This window comes from Phaenicophaeus curvirostris, chromosome 10 (genome assembly GCF_032191515.1).
Source record: "Phaenicophaeus curvirostris isolate KB17595 chromosome 10, BPBGC_Pcur_1.0, whole genome shotgun sequence".
NCBI lineage: Eukaryota > Metazoa > Chordata > Aves > Cuculiformes > Cuculidae > Phaenicophaeus > Phaenicophaeus curvirostris.
The window spans coordinates 23,064,790-23,088,825 of record NC_091401.1 but is presented as its reverse complement, the minus strand read 5'-3'; the positions used below and the strand labels follow the sequence as shown (position 1 = coordinate 23,088,825).

The window sequence follows — 24,036 nt, the reverse complement described above, 5'->3', positions numbered from 1 at the left end:
GCTGCTTTTGCAGCTGTTTTGGAAACACCACCTGTGTGATTTAAAATGGGAGGAGAAGTGAAAGCTCTGTTGGATAGGAATATAGAGCCAAAACCAACTGCAGAAGGATACCAGCATCCTGCAGGAGAGACCCATGCGCCGCACATAAAGCTGCAAACCTCCACGATCCACCACCCAACAAATGCTTCTTTCTGAAGAGCTCCTGCTTTACCTTTCGCTGCTGTCTTGGTCTGAGATTTGCATTTCTAAATTCATCAACTCTCCTGCGTGCAGGACCACCCTGCTGCTCTGCAGATTGCCTTCCCCTTCCCGTGACACCAGCCCAGCGTGTATTTTTCCTACAGGCAGTAGTAACAATCATACATTTCCTAGTAAGGAAAATACTGCAAATAACATCGTAGATCCCTGGCGGTTAGAAAGTGAAATGCCTCACAAATATAGTCATTACTACCACAATTTATACAAAAATGATAACTTTGAACACAGTCCTCTTGGTTATATGAGCAGCCTGAGTGAAAGAGCTCTTGAAACAGAAGATAATTTCCAAAGTGATTTGGGAAGGATCAGTTGTTTCACGGTCCCTGACTGATGGCAGGGCTATCGTTAAGCCACTGACCCCATGCCACTGCTTGCCTTTACATGAGAAAGCAAACTTCTTTTACTTTGTTTTCTTTTCCATCTATTTTTATTTCAGTCATTTAACCTTGTGTAGAGTTAGAAAACATCGTGCTCTTGTCAGCCGCCTCAGATTTAATGCAATTGCACAATGGAAAATTCCCAACATAAAGGGTCTAAAATTGAGAACACATGTTATATTAGTCCCTCGATACAGCTGCCTGAATAATGCCCTGCTGAGCAGTTTACAAAGAAAATCACCAGAAAATTTAAAACCTGTACTACACTGGCTGCAGAGATAGGGCTTTTTTTTTTTTTTTTCCCCTCTCTTTTTTCCCAGTCAGGTAAGATTATTGGTGTTGTATTTTAGTATCAGACAAGGCATTTTGTAAAAGTCAAGGCTGCGCTGGCTCTACCAGTTTTTAGATAACTGCTTTATCGAAAGGAGAAGTCACCAGAGTGCAAGCAAGACCTGACTCATACATTAAAAGGCACTGGGATCCCTGGCATGATCCACCTCACCCTGTGGCTGCTGGAGATCTCATGCTTTGCATGTGGTGTCAAAAAATCCAGTGGACGCTTGGCTCCAAGTCCCTGCTGGTGGGGTAGCTTGGGATGAGCTCTTGGGCTCTAGATGGATGAATTTGGCTGAAATCCCCCCACTGCCCTTGTTTCACCGTATTCCATAAGAAACAGGTTCATCTCGCCAGCCCTTCTTTTCTCCCTCTTTGCTGAGTTTTCCTTCTGTTTTCCAAGCCTCTCGTGCCCCACAGGTTTCAGGCCATTAGCACATGTAACCTCTTCCCTTCCTCCTACCCCTCATCACTCTTTTCAACCCTGAGCTTTTGCTCATCCCTCCATCATGAGAAATCACACCTCCAAGCTGCCCCTACCTCAGGCTCTTAAATGGCACAAGTCCTCAACCAAGGCTCTTCCTCCTGAACAGTTGGCCTTCCCACGGCTGCCTTCTCATTGCTTTTCTCATTCCTCTCCGAACTTTTCCATAGCTCTTTTGCATCTCTTTGTGAGACAAAACTGGGAAATAAGACTTCTCCCTCCTATCTTCTACTGTTGCTTCCCAGTTTGCAGAGCATGTGCCAAGGTCGCTTGTGTGCTCCTCCCACCGACTTATCTTCCTACCCCAGTGACTTGGTTTTAACATTTTCTATTTGTCATCACCTCATCTCTGTGCTTCTTTGGCTCTTTTCTTTTGCAGTGCATCTTCCTAATGCCCCTCTCTAAAAAAAGTCATTATCCTTGACCATTTTTATGGCTGTCACTGAAGATACTTGTTTGCAGTCTCTTTTCCAGCCATGGTGTGGACAATGAGCTTTTCTCATCCCTTGTATCTGCCTCCAGCAGTGCTAGCTCCTTGCACCTTGGCTGATAGACACTTCTCTCCCAGTTTTCCCCTCTGCTTCTCTAATCACAAGCATTTCTGAAGGCCACTTCATCCCTGTCCTCTCTCAAATCCAGTCTCTGACCGTCCCCCAGTCCCCTCTCTAGGCTCGCTTTAGTATTTGATAGGAATGGTTGGACTCGTTGATTCAATGGGTCTTTTCCAACCTGGTGATTCTATGATTCTATGATTCTGTGTAACCCCATCTGCAAAGACACACATGGCCAACATTCCCATACAGACCTCTGGATCCGCTTCTCCACTATCCCAGACGGGTCTCTGCTCTCAATTAAGCGTCAACCTGCTTTCTTTGCAGATATTTATCCCAACACTTTCACTGACTGTCTCCTGCAGCCTGTTTTGGATGGGATGACCTCAGAAACAGAAACATCACCATTATGTTCAGAGAGACCAGCACCGTCCTTTTAAGTGTTTGGCCTAAAAGCATTAAACCCCAAAGGGCTGAAAGCTGCATTAATCCCCGCATGGGTAGGGCTTGTGATGGCTCATCTGTATTAAACAGAAGTCTACGCAATAGGAAATTAGTCTCATCTCACCTCTGGAAACAAAGCAAAGTGACAAGAGAAAGAAAAAAAACCCCAAATGTAATCAATATTAATTTTTAGAGAGAGATGGAGAGACAGGCAAAGAGACCAGAAAATGACAAGGCGGTGACTAGAAGTGCACAAAGCTCCACAGGGGATGGATGCGCAGCCCTGGAGAAGGTCTGCAGAAGGTGGAGATGGGCTGCACCAGCTGGAGCCACTGTGAAGCCGCAGGGAAGAAGATCCCCGGTAACCTTCATTGGAAAGGGAATATCCCAGTTGTTTGGATGGACGTGGCTTTTGCAGTCCGTGTTTCACAGGGTCAAACACAGAGCTGGGGAAAATGTTCTGTTTACACAGCAGGAGCCCCGTGTTCCCCAGTCAGGCTTGCCGGGTACCAGCCCACATAGAAAACTCACACGTGCCAAACTCCCCTGGTGGTGTGCCATGAGGACACACGAGATGTTGTCTGCACAGCTAACTACTATCTCATTGCCACCACACAAACGCCACAGCTGGGTTAGCAAACTGCTGATGGAACTACATCTCAGACCAGTCCCACCTTATCAGTGACTCCAAGGGCGATGGGAGGTGTGTTAAATCCGCAGTCATAACTGCTTTTTGGTAAGTCTGGACCCCCTTTGGCAAACTGATGGCGTATATTAGCAGTCCAGGGGTGCCTGACAGCTGGAAAGTAGAGGTCCACCATAGCCTCGGAGCAGAAATGCATTCACAGTGACTGCAGAACAGGAAATTCAGTATTTAATTGGCTGGATTGATTAAAAACTAAACAAAAAAACAACTCAAAAAACCCCTCCCATCTTTTTTTCAACAATGCTCAAGCTTGAATTCACACAATAATTAAGCAAGAACTAGTATTTTCGAGCTTCAGTAACCTCCAGAAGGAAACAGAATTACTCAGAACAGTGCAGAAAGTGGGATAAAAAAATTCTAGACCTATATTTACTCTCCACTAGCAATTCACACTGCATGCAGCTTCTTTCTCATTTAAAGACCATGCATTTCCACTTGCCTTACAGGGACTTTAAATCCTAAACAATAAGACTCCAGCAGTTTTCAGGGCAGATATGTGACATTTTTATCATTAATATATCTGTCCTCTGTGCCCATCTGCCTCAGCTCCCCCCGCTGAGACCAGCCACGTGTCTCCTAAATTTCTATTTTACATGCTCTGCACATACCCCTCAGGCAATGCAAATAAAACTTTGATTATAGCCTATGGAATAGGCAAGACCGAGGAAAACACTGTGAGTAAGTATATGAGGGAGGGCAAGTATATAAGGGGAGAGACTGCTTCCCAGTCACCAGGAATACAGACGAAAAGTGGTGTGAGATGCCGCCTCTGCGTGCCCTCCAGGTGACCCACCAATTCTAATCCAAAGCCATAAAAATAAACTTAATTATCCACTGCTTATCTATAGGATAAGCAACGATAAAACCAAGCAGCAGACATTTATGTTCCACTCATGCTGCAGCAGTAGGGGGAACACAGGAACTGCAGGGGCTGAAGCTCTTTCCTTGCTCTGATGCTTCCCCAAGCCAGCACGGCTGCATAGAAAAGGAGAGATAAATTGGGTCCTGAAAGCAATAGTTCTCCAAACAGAATCGATCCTAACAATCTGTAACTAGGGTGGGATCACTGCAAAACCTTTTGCTAGGTCCCAAGGATATCTGCTTGCCTCCTCCTTACCTGGTTTCTAATCAAGGCACCATTTCTCATGTGCATTCTCAGCTTCTCTAATGACATCCGACCTTCATCAAACATTTTGTGAAAGGCCAAGCTAATTGTGCTCGTTAGGTCTTTTTCATCATTACTCCTTTAAAGGTTACTGAAATGTTTAAGTAGCTACTCAATTTCTTTTAGCAGAAGCAACACAGATTAGAGACAATGCTATTAGAATCTCCAAAATATAACACAATTTCAGCAAATTACTGGGCCCTCTGCCTGCGAATCAAACAATCCGCTGATCGCTCACAAAACTGCTCAAAAATACATGTGCATTTTTATAGCACCCACCTCCTTTTCCTCAAATGCCTTGCAAGGTACATGGGACTGAATTGCCTATACATCACCCAGGCATTCGTCCTTGAATCCCCTTAGTGCTGGTGTTTCCTACAAATGAGCTGCACCTGCCCCTTCTTTAATGCAGCAAAATTCTTCTGCACAAGACAGTTCCCTAAAGCATGAACCATTCTGAAAATTGAGGGTCTCATAATACCTTAATGATCTCAACATAATTGGTTTTTTTAACTCTAAATGTAGAAGAACTCTCTCCTTTTAAAATAGATTACAAGAAACATCGGGTTCTTAGAAATATACAGAAATCACTTCAAGTTTTTCTAAGATCGTAGCTTAATTTCCATCATGAAACTATTCCTATCTGGCTGTGTTCAGTATTATTTTAAGAATTTGTACTTGAAACAGAGAACTATATTGTATTTTTCTTTAGATATCTCCTATTTTCCTGTTTAATCAATGAATATGTACAGATAACTCAGTCCTGTGCATTATTAATCATATTATATTCATCATATGCAGTAATATGGGATATATTTACAGGCTCACAGATTCATGGAGATGAAGCTAAGTAAAAAATAACTAAAAGTGTCTTCCAGGCAGGAAAACAAGAGATGGAAGGAAGTTTTGTGCATCAGGTAACAAAAGTTAATTACTGGAAAACGGAAATCCTTTTGGGCAGCCTCTCCATCTTCCAGACTGCTCTGACATTGCCTCATCAATACCGCCACGGACACGGGGACTGCTCCCACCTTTGTGCTGCCTGATTAATTTCTTGTCTTTATGAAAAATAATCTTAATACAAAAGGAATCTCTGTTTCAGTTCAAAAGTTGGTCTCTTGGCTTCGCTCCTATACTTAGTTTCACCTGAACATCACACTCAACCGTTTAATATGCTAGAAGCAGAAATATGTGGAAAATGGTTAATTTTTTTCCTGGGTAGAAATGTCTGTATTACACCAGGCTAAATAAAGTGCAGAAAACCACATGTGGACTCGATGATCCGGTGGGTCTCTTCCAACCTGGTTATTCTATGATTCTATGATTCTGCAGCAGTCAAACCTCCCGAGCAGCCTTGCAGCGATACGACAGGAACAAAAACCTGCACTAAGGGCTGGACATGAGAGGAAAAGAAATCTCTAGCTGACACTTCCATGTGAGCCTTTGTTACTCACAGGCCGAATATGATCAGGGCAAAGTCTGAATTCTTCTGATTGTAAGAGCTCCTGAAGCTCTGGAAACTAAAATGACCATGCAATGTAGTGAATATAGAGAGAGGGATCCTGCAACTGCTATTTCAAACTATATTCCTACAATAGCTGCAACCAGCTGCTACAAAAGCCAAGCAATAGAAATGAAGGGTCTGGTTCAGCATGAGGTTTAGAGATGTCAGGCAGAGCAGACAAAGAGCAGTCCCCAGCTCAAATGACGGCAAGCACGCAGCTTTTCACCACTGAAAGAACAAGTTGTATAAACTGAAAACCAACAGTCATTGCTTTCAGATAGGAACTACACCTAATTTCCACCCTGGCCCCAATCTGTTGTTGAATATGTTTTCTTCAAATTCTAGACCTTCTCTACAGCAGAACTAAAATTTAGGGGCAATTTAATGTAATTTATCTCCTTTGAACTGGATGTATCCAATCTTAAGAACGAAGCAGTGAGATTTCTAAAGGGTCAAATGTCCACTGAAAGATGAGCTGGAGGAGGTCACAACCCTTCTGAGCCCAGAAAAATACCCATCTCTGCTGACAAAAGCTGCTCATGTGGACTTCTTAGGGTGTTCAGGAAGGAGTTTTATGTTTTCAATTGGGAAAGATGTCCCCTCAAAATAATAATACCTCAAATTTTCTAAGGAAGAGCCGGATAAAAGTTTAAAAACTAATAAAAGCTACTAGAAGTTTTATTGCGAGATATTCATAGCCTGTTTGCTAAGATTTGTCCGAAATTCTCTGATCTATAAGACAGAAATTCCAGAGATCCATTAGAAATATCCCAAAGCTTTGCATTTCCCATTGTGGAAATACATCAAATTTCAATGTAAAACACAGTCTGCAAAACTGATTGCCCTCCCCCGCTAAAAAAAAAAAATAAATCACACTGCCTAAGGACATTAAAGATGTTATGTTTATGACACTAATTGACTTTGAGGGAGTCAGGTTGGTACTGAGCTGATGCAGAAACCACTCCACATTTTAAGCAAAGCAGAAGTTTGTTGGTGGCACTGGGCCAAGCCAATGCTCGGTGATTTTAAGTGTCAGCAGCAAGGTCAGCGATGCCGCTGCCCCACGAGGCCGTTAAAGAGCACGACTGACCTTACCTAGTTAGAAAATGTTATGCTAGATGCTCAACAGGCTTTCATTAGTGAATTTCAACTGTAACGAGGCCCATAATCATCATCAGGAGGAGCAAAATGAAAATCCCACTTGTTAAAAAATAAAAGCTTCCAGTTTGTGCCAAGTCCTGGGACATCTCTGGCTTTATCTCATTCCTGACTCAAGGATCAAGGCTGCAGAATTTCACTTGAATCCCAGGACTTGACCTGCACTTTCATGTGGTGCCTGAGCCACAAATACCAGACTTAAAGCAGCAGCTATAAATAAGGTGTCAGCGGGTAGGCACTGAACTGAAATCAAGACGTGTAATTAGCAAATCCTTCACAAACAGCATAACTAGCAGCTAGATTATAGATGCTGCGTGCATCTCTGCTTCGCTCAGCCTTAACAGGGCTGGTCGCTTGCGGCTGGCAATTGTATCTGATGAATGGTTTTTACTACGACTGCCTTACTCCTTGGTTCCTGGAGTTGGGTTTTACGGAGGACTAACACCTACTGGAGGCAGGACCGTCCATCAGGCTGCAGCTAATTTCCAGGAGGGCCACTGTAAATACCTGCCTCGCACTCCAGCTGGCCCTGAGGCAAGACGGATCGCTGGTGTTAACTCCTAAACAAATAAGAAACTTATTAGTCTACAGGCAGAGCTGTACAGCAAGGAAGTATTTAAGACTTACTTCTTCGGTGCCCAAGGTGTATTGCCAAATTACAAATACAAACACGTACCCTGTCCGAAGGGATTGCAATCTCACTTCGTACCTCCTGCACTGACAGAAGAGTGGGAGCAGGAGGAAAAAAAGGGATGAGGAGTGATAATGCACCAGAATTACACACAATTAAGGAGGTTTGTGATTTATCTCGAGAGCCTCACCCTGTCCCCATCCCCTCTGCTATGCAACACACAGAATTTGCTGATGCAGATTTTTCTGAGCTGTAAATTGAGGCTGGATGGCCTGAGCAAGGCTTGCAGCTTAAATTGAGCTAGTGACTTTTCACTTTTCAAGTTAATCAAACTCAGGGGCTAATCATCTTCTAATGCTGACCAAAAGTCACCTCAGACCATACTTTATTCCTTCTATATTGTCCAGCTGTATCTTCCAGTTCTCTGTATCAAACCCTACTTTGTCCATTTGCAAGTTAAAAATCTTCACACCTGCTGAACATCCATCTTTTGGGGTAGAACTATCCCCTTGGAAATCATCCTCCTGGCATGCAGCTGAGTGAAAACAGCACTGGCTGGGGGGAACTTTTGTATGAGAGCAGCAAATTCAACTGGCAGATGAAATCCAGATAGACACCTTTCCAAAGATAGGTGCAAACTAATGGCAGCTGTAATCCCAGAGCTGATGGAAAGATGCAGACAGAGGGAGCAGAAGGCACCAATACTGCCAAAACTCAGCAACTGCCACTGTTAGAAAGGCTTTAAGGCACAAGGAAAAGTCAGTTTTTGCCTGTTTATGACCAACTTCTTCATCTTAATGGGTTGTTATAGGTTATGGAAAAGGATTTTAAGAAAGTGTCACTTGAGAAGGGAAAGCCTCCTTTTGTTCCTGCTCCTTTTTCCCCTACTACACCTCCCCATGTTTAATTCAAGCACCAGGAAAGAATGGAAAAGGCTAACAGTGATTGATTGTGGCATGCAATGCAGTTGTGCATGCAAAGCAGGGCTCAGCACGGGCTGAACGCTGCTGCGAACGTGCAAACTGCACGGCCCGATGACGCAAAGATGTGTGCAAGAGAACAAGTGATCTCCAGAAACACAGCAGCACCCTTAGACCATAAATATCTGCGCATGTGCATGGTCTTGGTTTTATTACTATGTATTTTCTTCTTAATGATTCTCCTCTTAAAATGCTTTCAGAAGAACCCAAATATTAGCTTTTCGTACATGACGTAGCAAAACTAGGAGCAGTGAGACTGAAGAGATTAATTTCAATACTAATATCTAGCAATTGCAGGTGTAATTAAAGGGTTTGCAAAGGTGTACTCCGTGATGATTTTGTGCCTCCACCCAGGTACAGTGATGCTGTTTATGCTTGTCTGGGTAATACTGCAGGGAAATTTAATAAGGATCCCCAAATAGATCTGGTTTGTAGGCAGAATCAACTTTGTTGCCTTTGCTGCAGCTCACAAGAGCCTTCAGGCACTCATCTCTGCATCCATCAGCAGGTGACAAACCTCTGCTGAGATAGATGGCTTCCTTCCAGAGGCCTGGAACAGATATTCACTCCGCCTACACTGAATTTCTAGCAAGCTGTGCCTTCAAATGCTATCTCTGTCTGACGCCTCTTTAACAAATAATAATAAAAAAGATAAATCCACACTCACATCTGTTACTCATGCACGGCATGGATCGGAATTTAAGGAAGAATATTACAGCACTGGCATCGACCATGTCAAGCGATGGTGCACAACAACTGAATCTAAAGGTTTTCAAATGAAATCTAACACAATCTTATGCAACATGAAACTCAAACAGTGGTTTTAATTCTCCAGAGCTTATATACTTTTAAAGTCTTTCATTAGGCCAAAGATACAAACACAGAAGATGGCAATCAGGCAGTGGCAAAGCGGCATTCCTGAAAAAATCCTTTACAAGGTTGGAGGAGCAACCTTTCCCGAATGTGGGAGACATCAAACCACCCCTCCCCTGTGCACGAACCTGAACCAACTCTATCAAAACTTCTGACTGAATTAAATACCTAAATATGAGTTTGTGATTTAAGATGCTTTCCAGACTTAATCAATAAGTACACAGAAAGGAAATGGTCCGTGAGTAATCATTAGTATTAAAACAACTAAATGGTTTAAAAAACATTTTCTGTTACAATTCTGAATCTCATCACTCTGCAGGGCTGCGTTGGGTTCTTCTCTTTCTGCAGAACTTCGGTAATAATAAAACTTTTAATTCTTTTTCTTAATTGCTACAAATATAAATACAAAAGTGAAGGGTACACGGCATTCATACAGCAAGACTGAAAATAGTTACATATGCTTGAGTAAGAACAGTTCACTTCATGTGATTAACAAAAACCTCCCTAACTCACTGACACAGCCCTGTAGTCACCATTGCACCTACACTGCACAGAGGTTTCACCAGACATATAAAAAACCATCTATTTTGGGTTTTACCCAATGTATATTTACCAAACACACTGAAACAAGTACTGTTAGCATTTACAATGGTTCTAAAAAATTGACTGCTAGCTGACAAATTTAAATAGCTGAATACCTGCTTCAAAAATTGATGGGGAAGTGAAGAATATTTCACAGGCAAGTAGGCAACTGTCAAAGTTCTATTTCTGCTCTGAGCTTCTGCTGAAAGGTTACAATTATATGAATAATAAAAATTTATTTTAATGGAGTAAAAGAATACAACATGCTTGGGCTGGCTTAAATATATGTCTGCTGTTTACAAATATTGCCAATATTTCAGAATGCTGGAAGACCCCCAAGATAAGAAATTAGAGTTGCATGATTTGCACGGAAGCAACACTCTGAACTGTAATTTAAATGGGTTTATGTGTACACTGACAAGAGACACTTATGCTGGTGTTCAGCTCCCAGCTAAAGCTGCCTACCTGTCTTTTACCTGTGAGCAAAAGCTGACTCCCAGCCAACAGCAAAGAGTGGGCATGATTAGGATATGACTCTGCACACACTAAAGCAGATGCCGAAATTAAACCCCTGAATCATACCAGAAATGCCAGCTTCTTTCCAACGACTACTGAAGAGCTTCAGAAGAGTTGCCCAGAACTGGGTGTCTACAATGCAGATATCATAGAATCACAGAATAACCAGGTTGGAAGAGACCCACCGGATCATCGAGTCCAACCATTCCTATCAAACACTAAACCATGTCCCTTAGCACCTCATCCACCTGTCCCTTAAACACCTCCAGGGAAGGGGACTCAACCACCTCCCTGGGTAGCCCGTTCCAGTACCCAATGACCCTTTCCATGAAAAATTTTTTCCTAATGTCCAGCCTAAATCTCCCCTGGTGGAGCTTGAGGCCATTCCCTCTCGTCCTGTCCCCCGTCACTTGGGACAAGAGGCCAGCACCCTCCTCTCTACAACCTCCTTTCAGGTAGTTGTAGAGAGCAATGAGGTCTCCCCTCAGCCTCCTCTTCTCCAGGCTAAACAACCCCAGCTCTCTCAGCGGTTCCTCATAAGGAGGATGGAAAAAGAGAAAAATCCTACTTTTGGTGACTAACCTGTGATTTCTGCTGCAGGTACTGGTCCTCTGCAGAAAAATAGAGCACTCACTGCTGGTGGCCAGGCTTAACATGCAGCCTTAGTACGTAAAAGAAATCACATACTGCAAAGAAAGCACTGGGCGTAAGGCGGAGATTAAATACGCTCAGCAATAATCACCTGGCTATAAAGAGGAAAATGTCCTACTCTGTTATCTGGGAAAAGCATGATGGTGAGTTCTCACTGCAGCAACCAAAGACCCAGCGAAGGGAGTTGGTTTAGATTACGTTCTTGAGATCAAATGCCTACAAATCGTTTTTAACTTGGGCTGGAGAGAAAGCTGCTGCCTGCAGTGGCCTGCTGGCCATGCTGGTTTGTTCCTTTTTTTCAGAAGGAAGCCTCTGGCACAGCAATAAATGTTGCCTGACACATTCAAGTGCTGTTAGTTACACATCTGCTGGGGCAATGTGTTTGAGACAAACCAGAACATAAATTTACTGGGTTGCTACAGTCTTGCCAAGGGGGGGTCTTGCACACAAAGCCTCCCCAGTAACATCCCCCGAAATACTACAAACACATCGGTTACTACAACCATTCTTTGCCTGCACATGCTTTTTCTTCAGAAGAACACTTTGCTTCTGGCTCTTCTCTCCCTTGCAGCTTCTTTATGGCTCTCCTATATGCTCTTGTATATTCTGTGCAACCCACAGCCTTTCCAACTGTTGTTTTTACTGTGTTTAGTGCTTGACTTTCCTTCCTACTCTTTAAATCCCTCTTAAAAACTTAAATAAAGCTTTTCCAGCCATTTCTTAGACTGAAGTAATGTCATGTTTGGCAGTATTACATGTTCTGGCAGGACCACGATCACTGTATAATTGTGAGATTACAGATTCCCACTCCTCCTAATGCTTTCAGCAGAGCGTGCCCATACCCTGCCTTACTGGTAACGACTGTAGCCAAGACTGGAAGAGAAATATTCCCAAGGCTCCTTGTCAGGACAAGGAATTAAATGGCTGACGAGATGACACTATTCAAAGTGTGTTCCTGCATTTCCCCGAAGACAAAGCCCTGTGAGAACAGGACACAACAAAACCCATCTATCAAAACCATGCCCCGAGGAATCTTTTAAGAGAAGCTTTTTAAAAATTTCATTTTAAATCAGGTGGACATAACAAACCCAACAGATTTCTTCCTGCATTTTTAATGGATTACTGCTGAGCACAACCTTAAAATAAGCATCACGGCAATGATAACTTACTTCACCTTCACTGCAGTGTAGCGTGATGATGACTTTACCTGGTAAAGCTCTTCGCAATGGGAAAAAAAGGATTTTCCCTAGCAAAGTATTTATTATCCCAAATTATAGGATATATTTCTGGTGCAATTTTACTGCTTTAATTTTCTCATTTTCTCCTTGCAGTCTCTTTTATTGAGGGAATGCACCTGCCTGCATTGCCTGAAAGGAATCACTGCAATTGAAAACAGGGAAGCATCGGCCCCTTGATGATTAAAGTGAACTTTTACCCAGCGTGACCACACTAGCATGGACACTAGCATGAAACAGATGGATTTGCCAGTCTCTTGGGCTGAAGTTTAACCTTGGATTTTTTTTGCTTTTCTGTACTTTTAATAGAAACAGCAAATGCCTACAGGACTGGATCTACACTAGGTTGCAGTCCTACAGCTGGAACGAAGGTCTAAGCCTTGGATTTATGCTTGCAGCAGGTTTTCACAGCTGCAGCTCCTACAGAAATCAGACCCAGCCTTCCGTGAAGCACAGAAATACTGGCTGAATGTGAGGAGTTGATTTAAATCATTATCCATTCATTATATACTAAATCATGCCAGGAGTGAGAATCGGAGGACGATGCTTTGAAGGGCTGTGTGATTTCTAGGGAGAGCACAGCACCTGGCAGGGCTGGGGAAGGCAGAGTACAAACCCTCATCTCATCCATAGACATGCTGCAATATGTTGTAGTGGTAACTAACACATTTTATTTTTATCTCAGCAGAAAATAAATTTTGTTGCTAAAATTGGAGTACTCAGGCAATTTGGGACATGGACTTCTAGCATAAAAATTCACTTTAAGAAATGCTATGGAACTGACAGTGATCATCTCAAGTGATGGTGCTCATCAATTGCATCTAAAGGTTTTCAAATGAAATCTAAGGCAAACTACATCTACAGGGAGAGGCACGCAGGGTCTGGCCAGGCACAAGATTTTGTTCCCTCCCAGGGAGGACGCGTGGAGGAGCAACCACGCATTGTCCTTGCAGGTGGCTCTGGGAAACGTGGGGCACCCTGTATTACACTAGCTAAGAAAACATGCTTTGGGCTGACATCTGGCTCTGGATACAGTGCCCAAATATCAGTATCTTTCATGACTGCTTCACGGCAGGGAAAAATGAAATTCATCTTTTTTTGTCGCACAATAATGAAACTCAATATCAACAGGACTCTGCGGGAGAGGGGCCATCCATTAAAGAAAAACCTATTGACTACAGTACAAACACATCATCGGAATCTCCTAGCAGGCTTTAGCTACCTGGCACACGAGTGAAATGCCAAAGTGCCCTTACATATTCTAAACTTGTCTTTGTAGAGAGTAGTCACTGCCCACCCGAGATGCTCAGAGATGCTCTAAATGGAAGGAATAGGATTAACATCCAATAAAGCTTCAACAGGAAAAAAATATTCTTGCACAAAATTAACCCAGCCTTAGCTAGTCAAGAATGCCACTTTTTAAACTAAGGGATTTAAAGATTATGAGAGGATTTGTACCCATCTGTCACTTTTGGCCTGCTTTCATTTTATAAAGCTTCTTTAGACAAACTTCACTAAAAATCTTGTCAACATTTGACTATTTTTAGACGAACCCATTTTATTTGGTAGTTCTGATACACTGATTTCCTGAGGGAAAGATTTTTTTAAAAAAAAGGTATTAGGATGTCGAGTCCATTGAAGCTGCACATTATTAATATTGCAGGCTGCTAGAAAGGCCAAATAAACATGCAAAATTGTACCAGAAGTCCAAGCCATGTTAGTTCAGTTCTGTTTTATTCTGGCTAATGGACGCAGATGAGTTCTACCTGCTTTGGGAGACATCCCTGGGATGAAGGGAGGTGGTTGAGGGTGAGCATGCTGCAAAATGCCAGAAAGAGTGGTCAAGCACTAGAACTGGCTGCTCAGGGAAGTTGGGGAGTCTCCATCCCTGGGGGTGTTAAAAAAGCATGTAGATGTGCCACTTCTGACATGATTTAGCAGGCACAATGGTGTTGACCTGATGGTTAGACTTGATCTTAGAGGTCTTTTCCAATGATTCTATGGTTCTATTTTATGAAATGGTCTTTTGATGAGAGATGGGAAAGGTTTCCTGGGTAGAAAAGGTCTGTTCCCTTGCCATGGAAGTGTTACCCTATGTGCAGCACCCTGCCACCATCACCTGCTGACCTCTTATATCACTTCTTTCTAGTTTCCCTAGCAGACACGTAGCAGAACTCCAGCTGTTCATGTGTACAGAAATTAAACCCTTGACAGTGCTCTTGGGGATGGGTTTTGCTGATGTCTCACATAGCCTCGCTCCAGACAAAGCTGTATTTTGCCCTTGCCCACGATTGCTTTCATTTTCACCATTTTGATTTTTAAAGATTGCTTTCTTCATTTTGTATGTACCATTGGCAGCTTGATCTTCTCATTAAATTGACTCTGGTATGGAAAAGGTCTAATAAAAAGTAAAATGTCACCAGCACAACTGCTTGAGCGCTGAATAGCTGGAGCAGTTGGGATCACAAACAGCTGCTGCAATTATATATAACTGCCCATTTTCTGTGCTTTGCTCACAATCAGATCTTACTTCAAGAGCAGGTAGCACCGTTTCTGCTTCTGTAGTAAACAAGTGACATGATTACAATGATGAACAGGCTCCATCTCTGTATTTTAATCTCTGGAGGTGTGTCTACCTGATTGGAAAGCTGAAATTCTGGCTTTTTATTTACAGCAAGCTGCAGTCTCTATCCGTTCTGAATGTGTGTGTATATGCTGGGACTTTTTCTAAACTAGTTATTTGAGTAGATTCTCATTTCCATCTGATTGCATGATATAAATCCCCAGATGTTTATACTTTCTCTATACAAACACACAGTTTTCAATAAAGGAAAATGCTTGCTTTTTCTTCTGACAGGAATCAGTGATTTCTCCACTGCATTTTTTCCTTCCTAACAAGCTTCTGTCAATCAAAATGACTGGAGAGCTGAAGTGACCAAGCCAGGGGAAAGATTTACATGAGTCATTGGACTGGTAGATTCTGTGTTAAAAAAGATAAACAGATGCAACAGTAACCAACAACTTTAGAACCTTATTTATTATGCATCATTGAAACCAGGCTGTGTGATTAAACAAATATCCTGTGCCCTCATTTTAACTCTGCTGTCCTTTGAAAACTCATATGACTCCGAGTCCTTAAGTATGTGACATGTTGTCTGCAAATGGCACCGTATAGCGCTCGAGAGCATTCAAGATCAAAGCAGTTTAAGAGAATCAGGCTTATTTATTAGGTGCATGTATGACTATAATTGATAAAGTAGCAGAGCACTGTAATTACTTGAAGTTACTGAAGCTCACAGCCCTGCAAGGACCCAGAACACGCAGTCTCCAAATGGCACTTTAAGTTGCTTGAGCGCATTCGAGATCAAAGTAGCTTAAGAGCATCGTATTGCTAGTGAGTGGGAGTCTGAGTAGGAGTCGGAACAAAGTTGAGAAGTAGTTAGAGCATTTTAAGTACATCAGGGGACTGCAGCCTAAGTATAAAGTAATAGGACAAAATAACACCAGCTTGTCACCAGGTTCCAGAGCTGGGCGAGTGACGAAAAACTCTGATGACGGTTACTTCAGCAGGATTCCACAAAACAAAAGAGCGATCTACATGGGCTGGTGTCTGGTAAACATGATTGGAACAGGATGAAAAACCCAGTTATGAGTTCAAGGCTTCTGCCTAAAACAGCCAGAAGGAAAACCTGGAAATGTACTCAGCACAGTTCCCCCAGGGGACCACGGTGCCAGGTACAGTCAGGGGAATAACAGGACAAGAAAGTGCCACCGGGAATGAAGGAAAAATCCCCAAATGGGGACGCTCTAAATATAAAATCTCTTTTTGTACTACAAGGCAGCCTGAGGCTGGTTGGCAAAAAAGGAGATAAAGGATAAAGGAGATGTATGTGGCAGCTCTCAGCCACAAATGGTTAAAGAGAACTGGAGAAAAAGAGAGCAGTGTCTTCACCATCACTCATTGAGGGAGCCCAGCGAGTGCCCAGCAGTGAGCCCAGAGTGACCACACCTAGGATGGAAAACACATGGCTTGTCCGTACAGACCTCTGTACTCATTGCTAGTCCACTTGCTGCTATGAACACCAATCCATCAGTAAATAACGAACTATTAATTTTGTTAAATTCTTTCTTTAGTAGGTTGCTTGGTTAATTTCAATTTATCTAAACACCCAGAAACTTGTGAAAATTCAGGGGAGCAGCCATTAGCAGATATTGGTGGCTATTTTGGAAGATCAGCTAAAATATTAACAGATTCTCCCATTCTTTGTAACTGCAAAAGGCGACCATGCACTTCTAACTAGTTTAAAGCAAAATGCTAGTAAAAACCATGTTAGCTATAACTAAGAAAACCTCAAAATTCTTAAGACTTACATATCAAAACTGAACCCCCCCAGTAACTGCGCTGTAACCTCCAACGCTCCAGACATTATCTGGTTTTGGCTGTCCACATGCGTCATATCACCTTTAAAAAATCAGATTCTGTGACTATCCATTACACTCTTGGCTAGGTGAGCCCCAAAATAAGTTAGCAGTGAAGGAGAAACCAGGTTGTACTGCTTGCAGAGACAATACAGAGGCAGGGCTAGATCCATCAACATCAGGGCAAAGCACTGCTAGAAAAAGAACTGCCCTTTCATCTACTTAGGACTCAATCACTGAAGTGGAAAATTTTCTATCTCAACTAGATTTTAGGAGAAGGAAATGTTTCACTGAGTCACCTCACTCCTTTAAGGACAAGGTTCATTTTGCCAGCACAAGCACTGCTATTCAGGAGAAATACTGAAAGTGAGCAATGTTTTTTTCAGTAAAATGCAACTTAGGAACACCTTCATACCTGCTTCATCATAGGATACAGTCAGTTTTTCCAGCATTTCTCGATCAATTGATAAAATCTGCTGTTCCAGGATGGTTTGGTAAGACAGCACACTGTTCTCCTTGTCCTTCTCATAGTCCTGAAGATGTTGTTTTAGGACTTCAGGCAGGCGAGACTTCACATATTCTGCGGCCGACTATGCAGAAAAGAGACAAAGTTTTAATTAATACACTCTCTTTTGAAAAGCTTTATGCAGATCCATAGCAACATTTTAAAAAATAATTAAAGCATTCTCAAATGTAACTCCTCACATTAAAACACTCTTAATATTACTAACTCCAAGATGCAAAATCCACAGGTCATATCTCTGCCAAAATGACCCTTACATGCCCAACACTTCCAGGGAGCTGTGGGTATCATGGACTAAATTCCCCTGAGCTGAGGCACAACCCACTCTTTCAGCAGGGACTTTTGAGCAGTCCAGAAAAGAATTGCTCACACTGGACGAGACATGTACCACAATAGCTCAACTTCATTGTCAACATAGTTTGAAATTATAACTATGAAATATCATGTCTTTATTCTAATCAATTCACCTTCTATGGATACACAACCAGATCTGGACAAGGAGATAGAAGGTGCGACTCTTCAACAGCATAAAAAACGTTACCTATACACACATCCACACGCAGAAAATGCTATTAAATATTTTTCTCCCACAGCTCAGGGCCATAAGGAAACAGAAATTAACACAAGGTGGCATGGTTGTACCGATGTTACGGAGCTTTGGCAAAAAATGTAAATGGTAGTAAATAATAAGAGCATCTGCCTCTGGAAGGTGTCGGTCCCTTCAGGGTCCCCACTACCACCACAGCTCTCTCCCTTAGGGCTTGGGCTCAGACAACTTGCTTGGATCCAAACACAAACCAGCTGTCTGGTGTTTAAGCATCAGCATCCCACTCCTGCGAGTTCTACGCGCTCACTGTAAGAGGGAATAGAAAGTCCCTCTTTCTGGTATGTATTTGGGTTTTCTTTCTTTGTTTTCCATCTCTACTATAAAGACAACTGGAAAAGGAAGATGTAGCAAAGGCTGCTGCCCAGTGCTCCAGCTTTCCTGCCAGCCTCAAGACAAAAGAGAAAACCAAATGATAACAAGGTTCAATTATTTCAGGCCTGGAACTGACCAGAAGTTACTTTTACTCAGCAACAGGCTTTTCCAGGGTTTATATTTAGCTTTCCAAAGTCAACTGCCGATTAAATTGGAACCTTAAAATATCACTGAAGTTGTGTTCAATCTTTCTGCAAGCTCAGCCGTGCGAGACAAATGAAATTATTCTAGGAAAACTAATTGAACCCTCCACATGGGTACAGCATACTTTATGTTACATTTTAATAGTGGTTTCCTTTCAAGGGAAGGCTAAAAGATACACTGATACTAATTACATCAGTCCAAGTTCAGGCATTTGTGTTTAATGTTTCCTGTGAGAAGACGTTTTACTCTGTGGAGGGGCCTTTTTATGCTCTTCCTTACAGACCAGTTCTGAAGAGCAGAAAACAAAAGAAGAATTCACACATCTTCATTTTCTGAAATACATCTTGTGCCTGCTGGGCGAATATTTTTATACTACTGGCTGTAAGCGTGTAAATAACATACTCGTCTCGTCCCACAGATCTTGCAGCCCAAGTGAAAATGAAGAGAAACATGGGTACATGCAGATGGGAAGAACATTGGGACTGTTGGCCACGGTTGGCACAAGGGACAGCTGGTGTGAGCCACGTGCAGCCCAATCACCAAGTTTATCCATAGGTGTCGAGGCCGAGGATGGCAACAATTTCAAGTGTGATCTTACAGGTGGCCTTTTTTTTCCCCGTGGTGAGAAGCAAACTCAACATTCTTGCTTAGTCTGCTGCCTTTCACATTACATCTGGGTGTCATTAAAGATTAAACTGTAAAGCAATGATGGAACCGATATGAACTCCTCTCCTTTCCTAGCAAGAAAGGTGATCAAGCTAAATCCGAGTAATTACATCCCTAGCTGCACTGCAGCAATGAGATAGATAGCACTATATTCTCTTCAGTACAAAAGTAATTTTATCTTAGTTTTAAAAAGTCATTTCCAGTTCCTGGAATATTAAAAATGAAAAAGTGTTCAGCGCGAGTGCATGTATTTATGCACGTGCTTGGTATTAAAGAAACCAAGAGGCTACTAGGTGAGCAGAAATAACAAGAAAGGTTTTCACCATTTCCATACTCATCCACCTTACCTCAGTAAGTTTATTATTCAATTCCTGGGCAGGTCAGAAACTCCCCCCTGTGTGCCTGCCTTATTTTGTGAGACTGCAGCCCAGAGGCCAGTTTGCTGGTCTCTGCTCACAGGCAGCCTACTAGCTGAGCATCCCACCATGCTGGTTGAGCATCTCATCGGCTGAGCATCCCATCGGCTGAGCATCCCACCATGCTGGTTGAGCATCCCACCATGCTGGTTGAGCATCCCATCGGCTGAGCATCCCATCGGCTGAGCATCCCATCCGCTGAGCATCCCATCCGCTGAGCATCCCATCCGCTGAGCACCCCACCATGCTGGCCAGCCTATTGGCAGCTCAGCTCCTCCTCCTCCACCAGATGCTGGGGTCTCCCCACTCTCATGAAATCTACCTTCATTAATGGATGTATTTGTGTCACAGGCAGAAAACCCCCCACCCATTTCACTACTCTGAGGCTCCAAAAGAACTTCATCCTCTTTTCTTCAGTACAGTCCCTCTTATTCTTGCAGGAAGGAATTACAAACCTTGCTGCTCTTGGGAAATGCATGACCTCAGCTATCAGTTATAGGTACAACATTTGCTGGTCAGTATTCCTCATCACCACCCCTTTGGGAAAGCAGCTTGGAGCCGTAGGTGCTGCAGCAGTGAGAAATGTAAAGAAACGGTGGTGCTGCTCATGCAGGCACCTTCCCACAGGTGACTGCTTCTAAACAACAGCATACCAGAAATCCACATTGCTGAACTGTTACCTCTCTTAGTCACAAGAGCCTCCTATTTTCTTCTATAAAACTGAAACTGCAGCATCCTCTGTGAATCCATTTTCTGTTTGAAGCGCCCTTCTCGAAATTAAATAAAGGACTGACTTTAACAACTTTATTGACTTCAGGGTATTTCATCCTACCATGGAAAACTAATATTTCATATATATATGTATATAATAAAATTCAAAATATCTATATACAATGAAATATACTTGCAGAGCTTATTCACAAAAAATCACATTTTTCTCTATTCACTAAAAAAAGCCTCTACATAAAAATCACATTAGGAACTGCAGCAATCCCCCAGCTGTGTGGTAACCTGAACCTCCACTGGCACAACCTGAAGTCATTTCCTTTCGTCCTATAGCCTATTACTTGGGAGACAAGACCAACACCTGCCTCATTACAACTTCCTTTCATGTGACTGGAAACTACCCCAATGCAGAAAAAGTGTAGGAATTAACCTGGCTAAGTCATAAGCAACACAGTGATCTCAAACTCAAGGACACGCATACACAGTCAGAATACCATCCGAGTATAAAAGAATAACAAACACTGAGGAGCAAGTGGAGATAAAAGACAAATTACTTGGAGCTAGCGAAGTAGCAAGAAAAGGTTCTACAAGTCCATCCGTAATAACAAAAAACCCAGGCAAAACATTGCTCTTCTGCTCAGCAGAGTAGAAAAGCTAATGACAGACGATGCCATAAAAGCTGAAGTATTTAAGGTCTTTTTTTGCTACAGTACTCACTATCTTTACCTTGCTGCATTCGACTGGCAGCTAATATTCGAGGCAAATGACCAAAATCACAAGACAGAATAGGGAAAGAGCATGTTGAAAAGTGCTTATAAAGATAATATATCTTCCAGCTGGCTGGGCCAGATGAAATTCATTCAGGTATACGTAGGTAGACAATCTCTTTAACCACCTCTGTCTTTGAAAATTCAGAGGATGATGAGAAACTATTTGGAAAGGGCAAATGTCAGGGCTACTTTTAAAATAGTATAAAGGGAGAGAAGCAGAATTACAGACTAGTCAGTTTAACTTTGATGCCTAAAAAATGGGATAAAAGATCAAATGATTCCTACATGCATAAAAGCACCAAGATTTGTATGGCACAGAGAGCAAAGTCGTCCTCTCAGGGTGCAAGGAGACCTCCTAATTCAGTTCTTACCAACTGCTCATCCCAGCAAACATGCCTGTGCTTAAAAGTCTTAATGCCACCGATGACATCATTGGCACAGACAACTCTTTCACGCGATTCTCTTAAGCCTTAGGGGATCCCAGAGAAACAGCCTTCCATGTAAATCAGGATGCTGAATCTCATGCAGATTAAGCATTTCAGAGAATCTTCCAAGATTAAGATGCATGTCCAGAGTCCCCTTGGACCCAACACGTGCTCCTAGAAAGCAGATGTGGGGTGTGTAAGCCTCTCACTGCCACCATCTGACCCTCATTCACAACTCAATCAGTTCAATGCTCATGGAAAAGATTTCTACGAGGGTGCTATGTGAAATATAACATGATCGTATTCAGAATTTCACATTCCACATTTCAGACTAGCATTCCTCAGCAAAAATACTTTTATATACAGCTTTCTGGACTTACATCTTTAAAGAAAGAAAATATCTACCCACACAACTCATTATTCTAGGAACAGTGCACTTAACTTATTAGAAATCTCCCAGTAGGATGGTAAAAAACATGGTGTAATAAGGTTGTGGACGAGAAATGTATTCCAAAGAGTCCATTGGTGATTTTTTTTTTTTTGGTAGCAATGCTATAAGACTTTCCTGTTTATTTCAAAAAAGTACAGCACAAAAAATATATTTTCATATATATAAACAAAATTCAGATTGTTAGGTTCAAGGCATCATATCTCAGATTAAATAGAAGACCAGAAAGTCAATCTCCCCCTGGACCACTTCATTCTGGTAGCGATGTTCCTGCTTCCAGGCGTGAACCAGGACAAGTTTATGAGTCCATTCCCTCCACCCAGCCACGTGGTGCAGCACAGGGAGTATTTGTTCCCATTTTACTGTCATTTCAAGAGTCATTGCTTGGCATCCTAATGCTCTGTCAGGTGCTAACTACCAGAAGGAAACGGTTAAAGAATATTTTTTGGGTTCCTGCCTGCCTTTGAGCTAAACTGACTGCAGGGTCCACACTTCAACTGATTTCAGAGGACATCAGCCCTGGCTCGCACATCTCACGCTCAGTAGTTAGGATCAGATGCCTGTCCTTCATCAGCATGAACCACGAATAACTGGACTGAAGTCAGTGGGATTTTGCTGAGGCAAACCTCTTGGAATAAGGACATGAAGCTATGAATAGTTACTCAAAAGGAAGACATATGATAGCAAAACATAATCTGCTCTCAAGAGGATAATACAAGATCTACAAATGGCACCAAGAAAAACATTTTGCCCTCTGAAGTGAGGAACTATTTAAAGAACAAACATACCAACAGAAAACCCGTCAGTAGGGTTTTCCTGTAATACAAATATTTGGTATATTTTGCTTATGATTTCTATTAAAATCTGTCCTTTTTTTTCCCTCCTACATAAATACTCAAGCAAATACTTCACTATTGATCAATATTATATTCCAGGAAAGCCAAACTCACAATTTAAAAAAAGGTTCTTGACAAAACAACGATATCTGAAAACATTTGGGAACTCAGAAATGCTCTCCTAGGACTTTCAGTAAGACTGAACACTGAAAACACCACTATTATTTTGCAATCCATGCACAATTTATTTCTGTAGCAAGAAAAATACTAGCCTCACAAACATCTTCAGTTAAACAGAAGCTATATAATCATGAGAAAATTAAGCCGATTCCAAGGAGATGTATAAAGTTCAAATTAGTATTCACACTGGATTGTCAGAGATATATTAAATCCATAATTACAGTAATCCACAGCTGCTTCAACTGTAGAAAATAATGAATTTCCCAGTGAGAACTGGTATCCATGAAATGGAAAGAAAAGGCCATCTGTTTTGGAGCTTTGCTCTGACTTTATGCTTTGAGCACGGAGAGCTTGATCTTTTTTGACATATTCTATATGTGGATTAGGGCTATAAGCAATCCAAATAAACATATCACCAAACAAATATGTTAAAATAAAAAATGATGATGATCTACCGCTTTAAATAACGCTTTTTAGTTCCTTCCCTAAGACAGCATCTGTCACTCACTTCTTAAACAGACTTATTTAAATGTCCTGGAATGAGAAGGAAGGAAGTCAACAAAATCTGTAATGTGGAAATTACATGTTCTGGACTCCCTCCCACTCCCCCCAACATTAGTCATATAGAATGCGTGACATCGCAGTGAGTGTGCATGTGAATGTTGGCATGGCACTCGTTAATCCAGGACATGGATCAGAAGAGGTGAGAATAAACGCAAACCAATCATTCTCCATTTTCCAATGAGGAAGTGGGGAGTGAAATACTTGTACAAGTAATTTTTTTAATAACTGATTTAATTAATTAAAGTTAACAAAAACACACTCTATGTGACATAACCAAGACATGTCACTCAATTCTACAGATGAGGAAAGAAACAAAGCACAGAGGTGGGTTTGTCGGAGATTTCACTGCAGCTTGCCAGAGCTAAAGGAGTGTTCTGAAATCTGCATGTCTAATTAAAAGACAAATTTTATCAAGGCAAAGGGCAGCATTATGATTATCTTGTCTGGCATCCTGAGGACCATCGGACCTCCCTGCCTCATTGTTTGAATGTG

The 24,036-nt window shown here is 42.0% G+C and overlaps 1 protein-coding gene across 3 annotated transcripts in view; it reads right to left on the bottom strand.

Annotated features, from left to right (window-relative positions):
- The window catches only part of PPM1L (protein phosphatase, Mg2+/Mn2+ dependent 1L), a 102,412-nt gene that overhangs the window by 15,402 nt on the left and 62,974 nt on the right, over positions 1-24,036 (bottom strand). For all 3 annotated transcript variants that reach the window (XR_011338109.1, XR_011338110.1, XM_069865149.1), the window contains exon 2: positions 17,283-17,457. Coding sequence is in view for 1 of the 3 variants with exons in the window: in XM_069865149.1 (XP_069721250.1) it covers positions 17,283-17,457 (175 nt within the window). In the remaining 2 variants the exon portion in view is untranslated. The remainder of the gene's footprint in view (positions 1-17,282; positions 17,458-24,036) is intronic.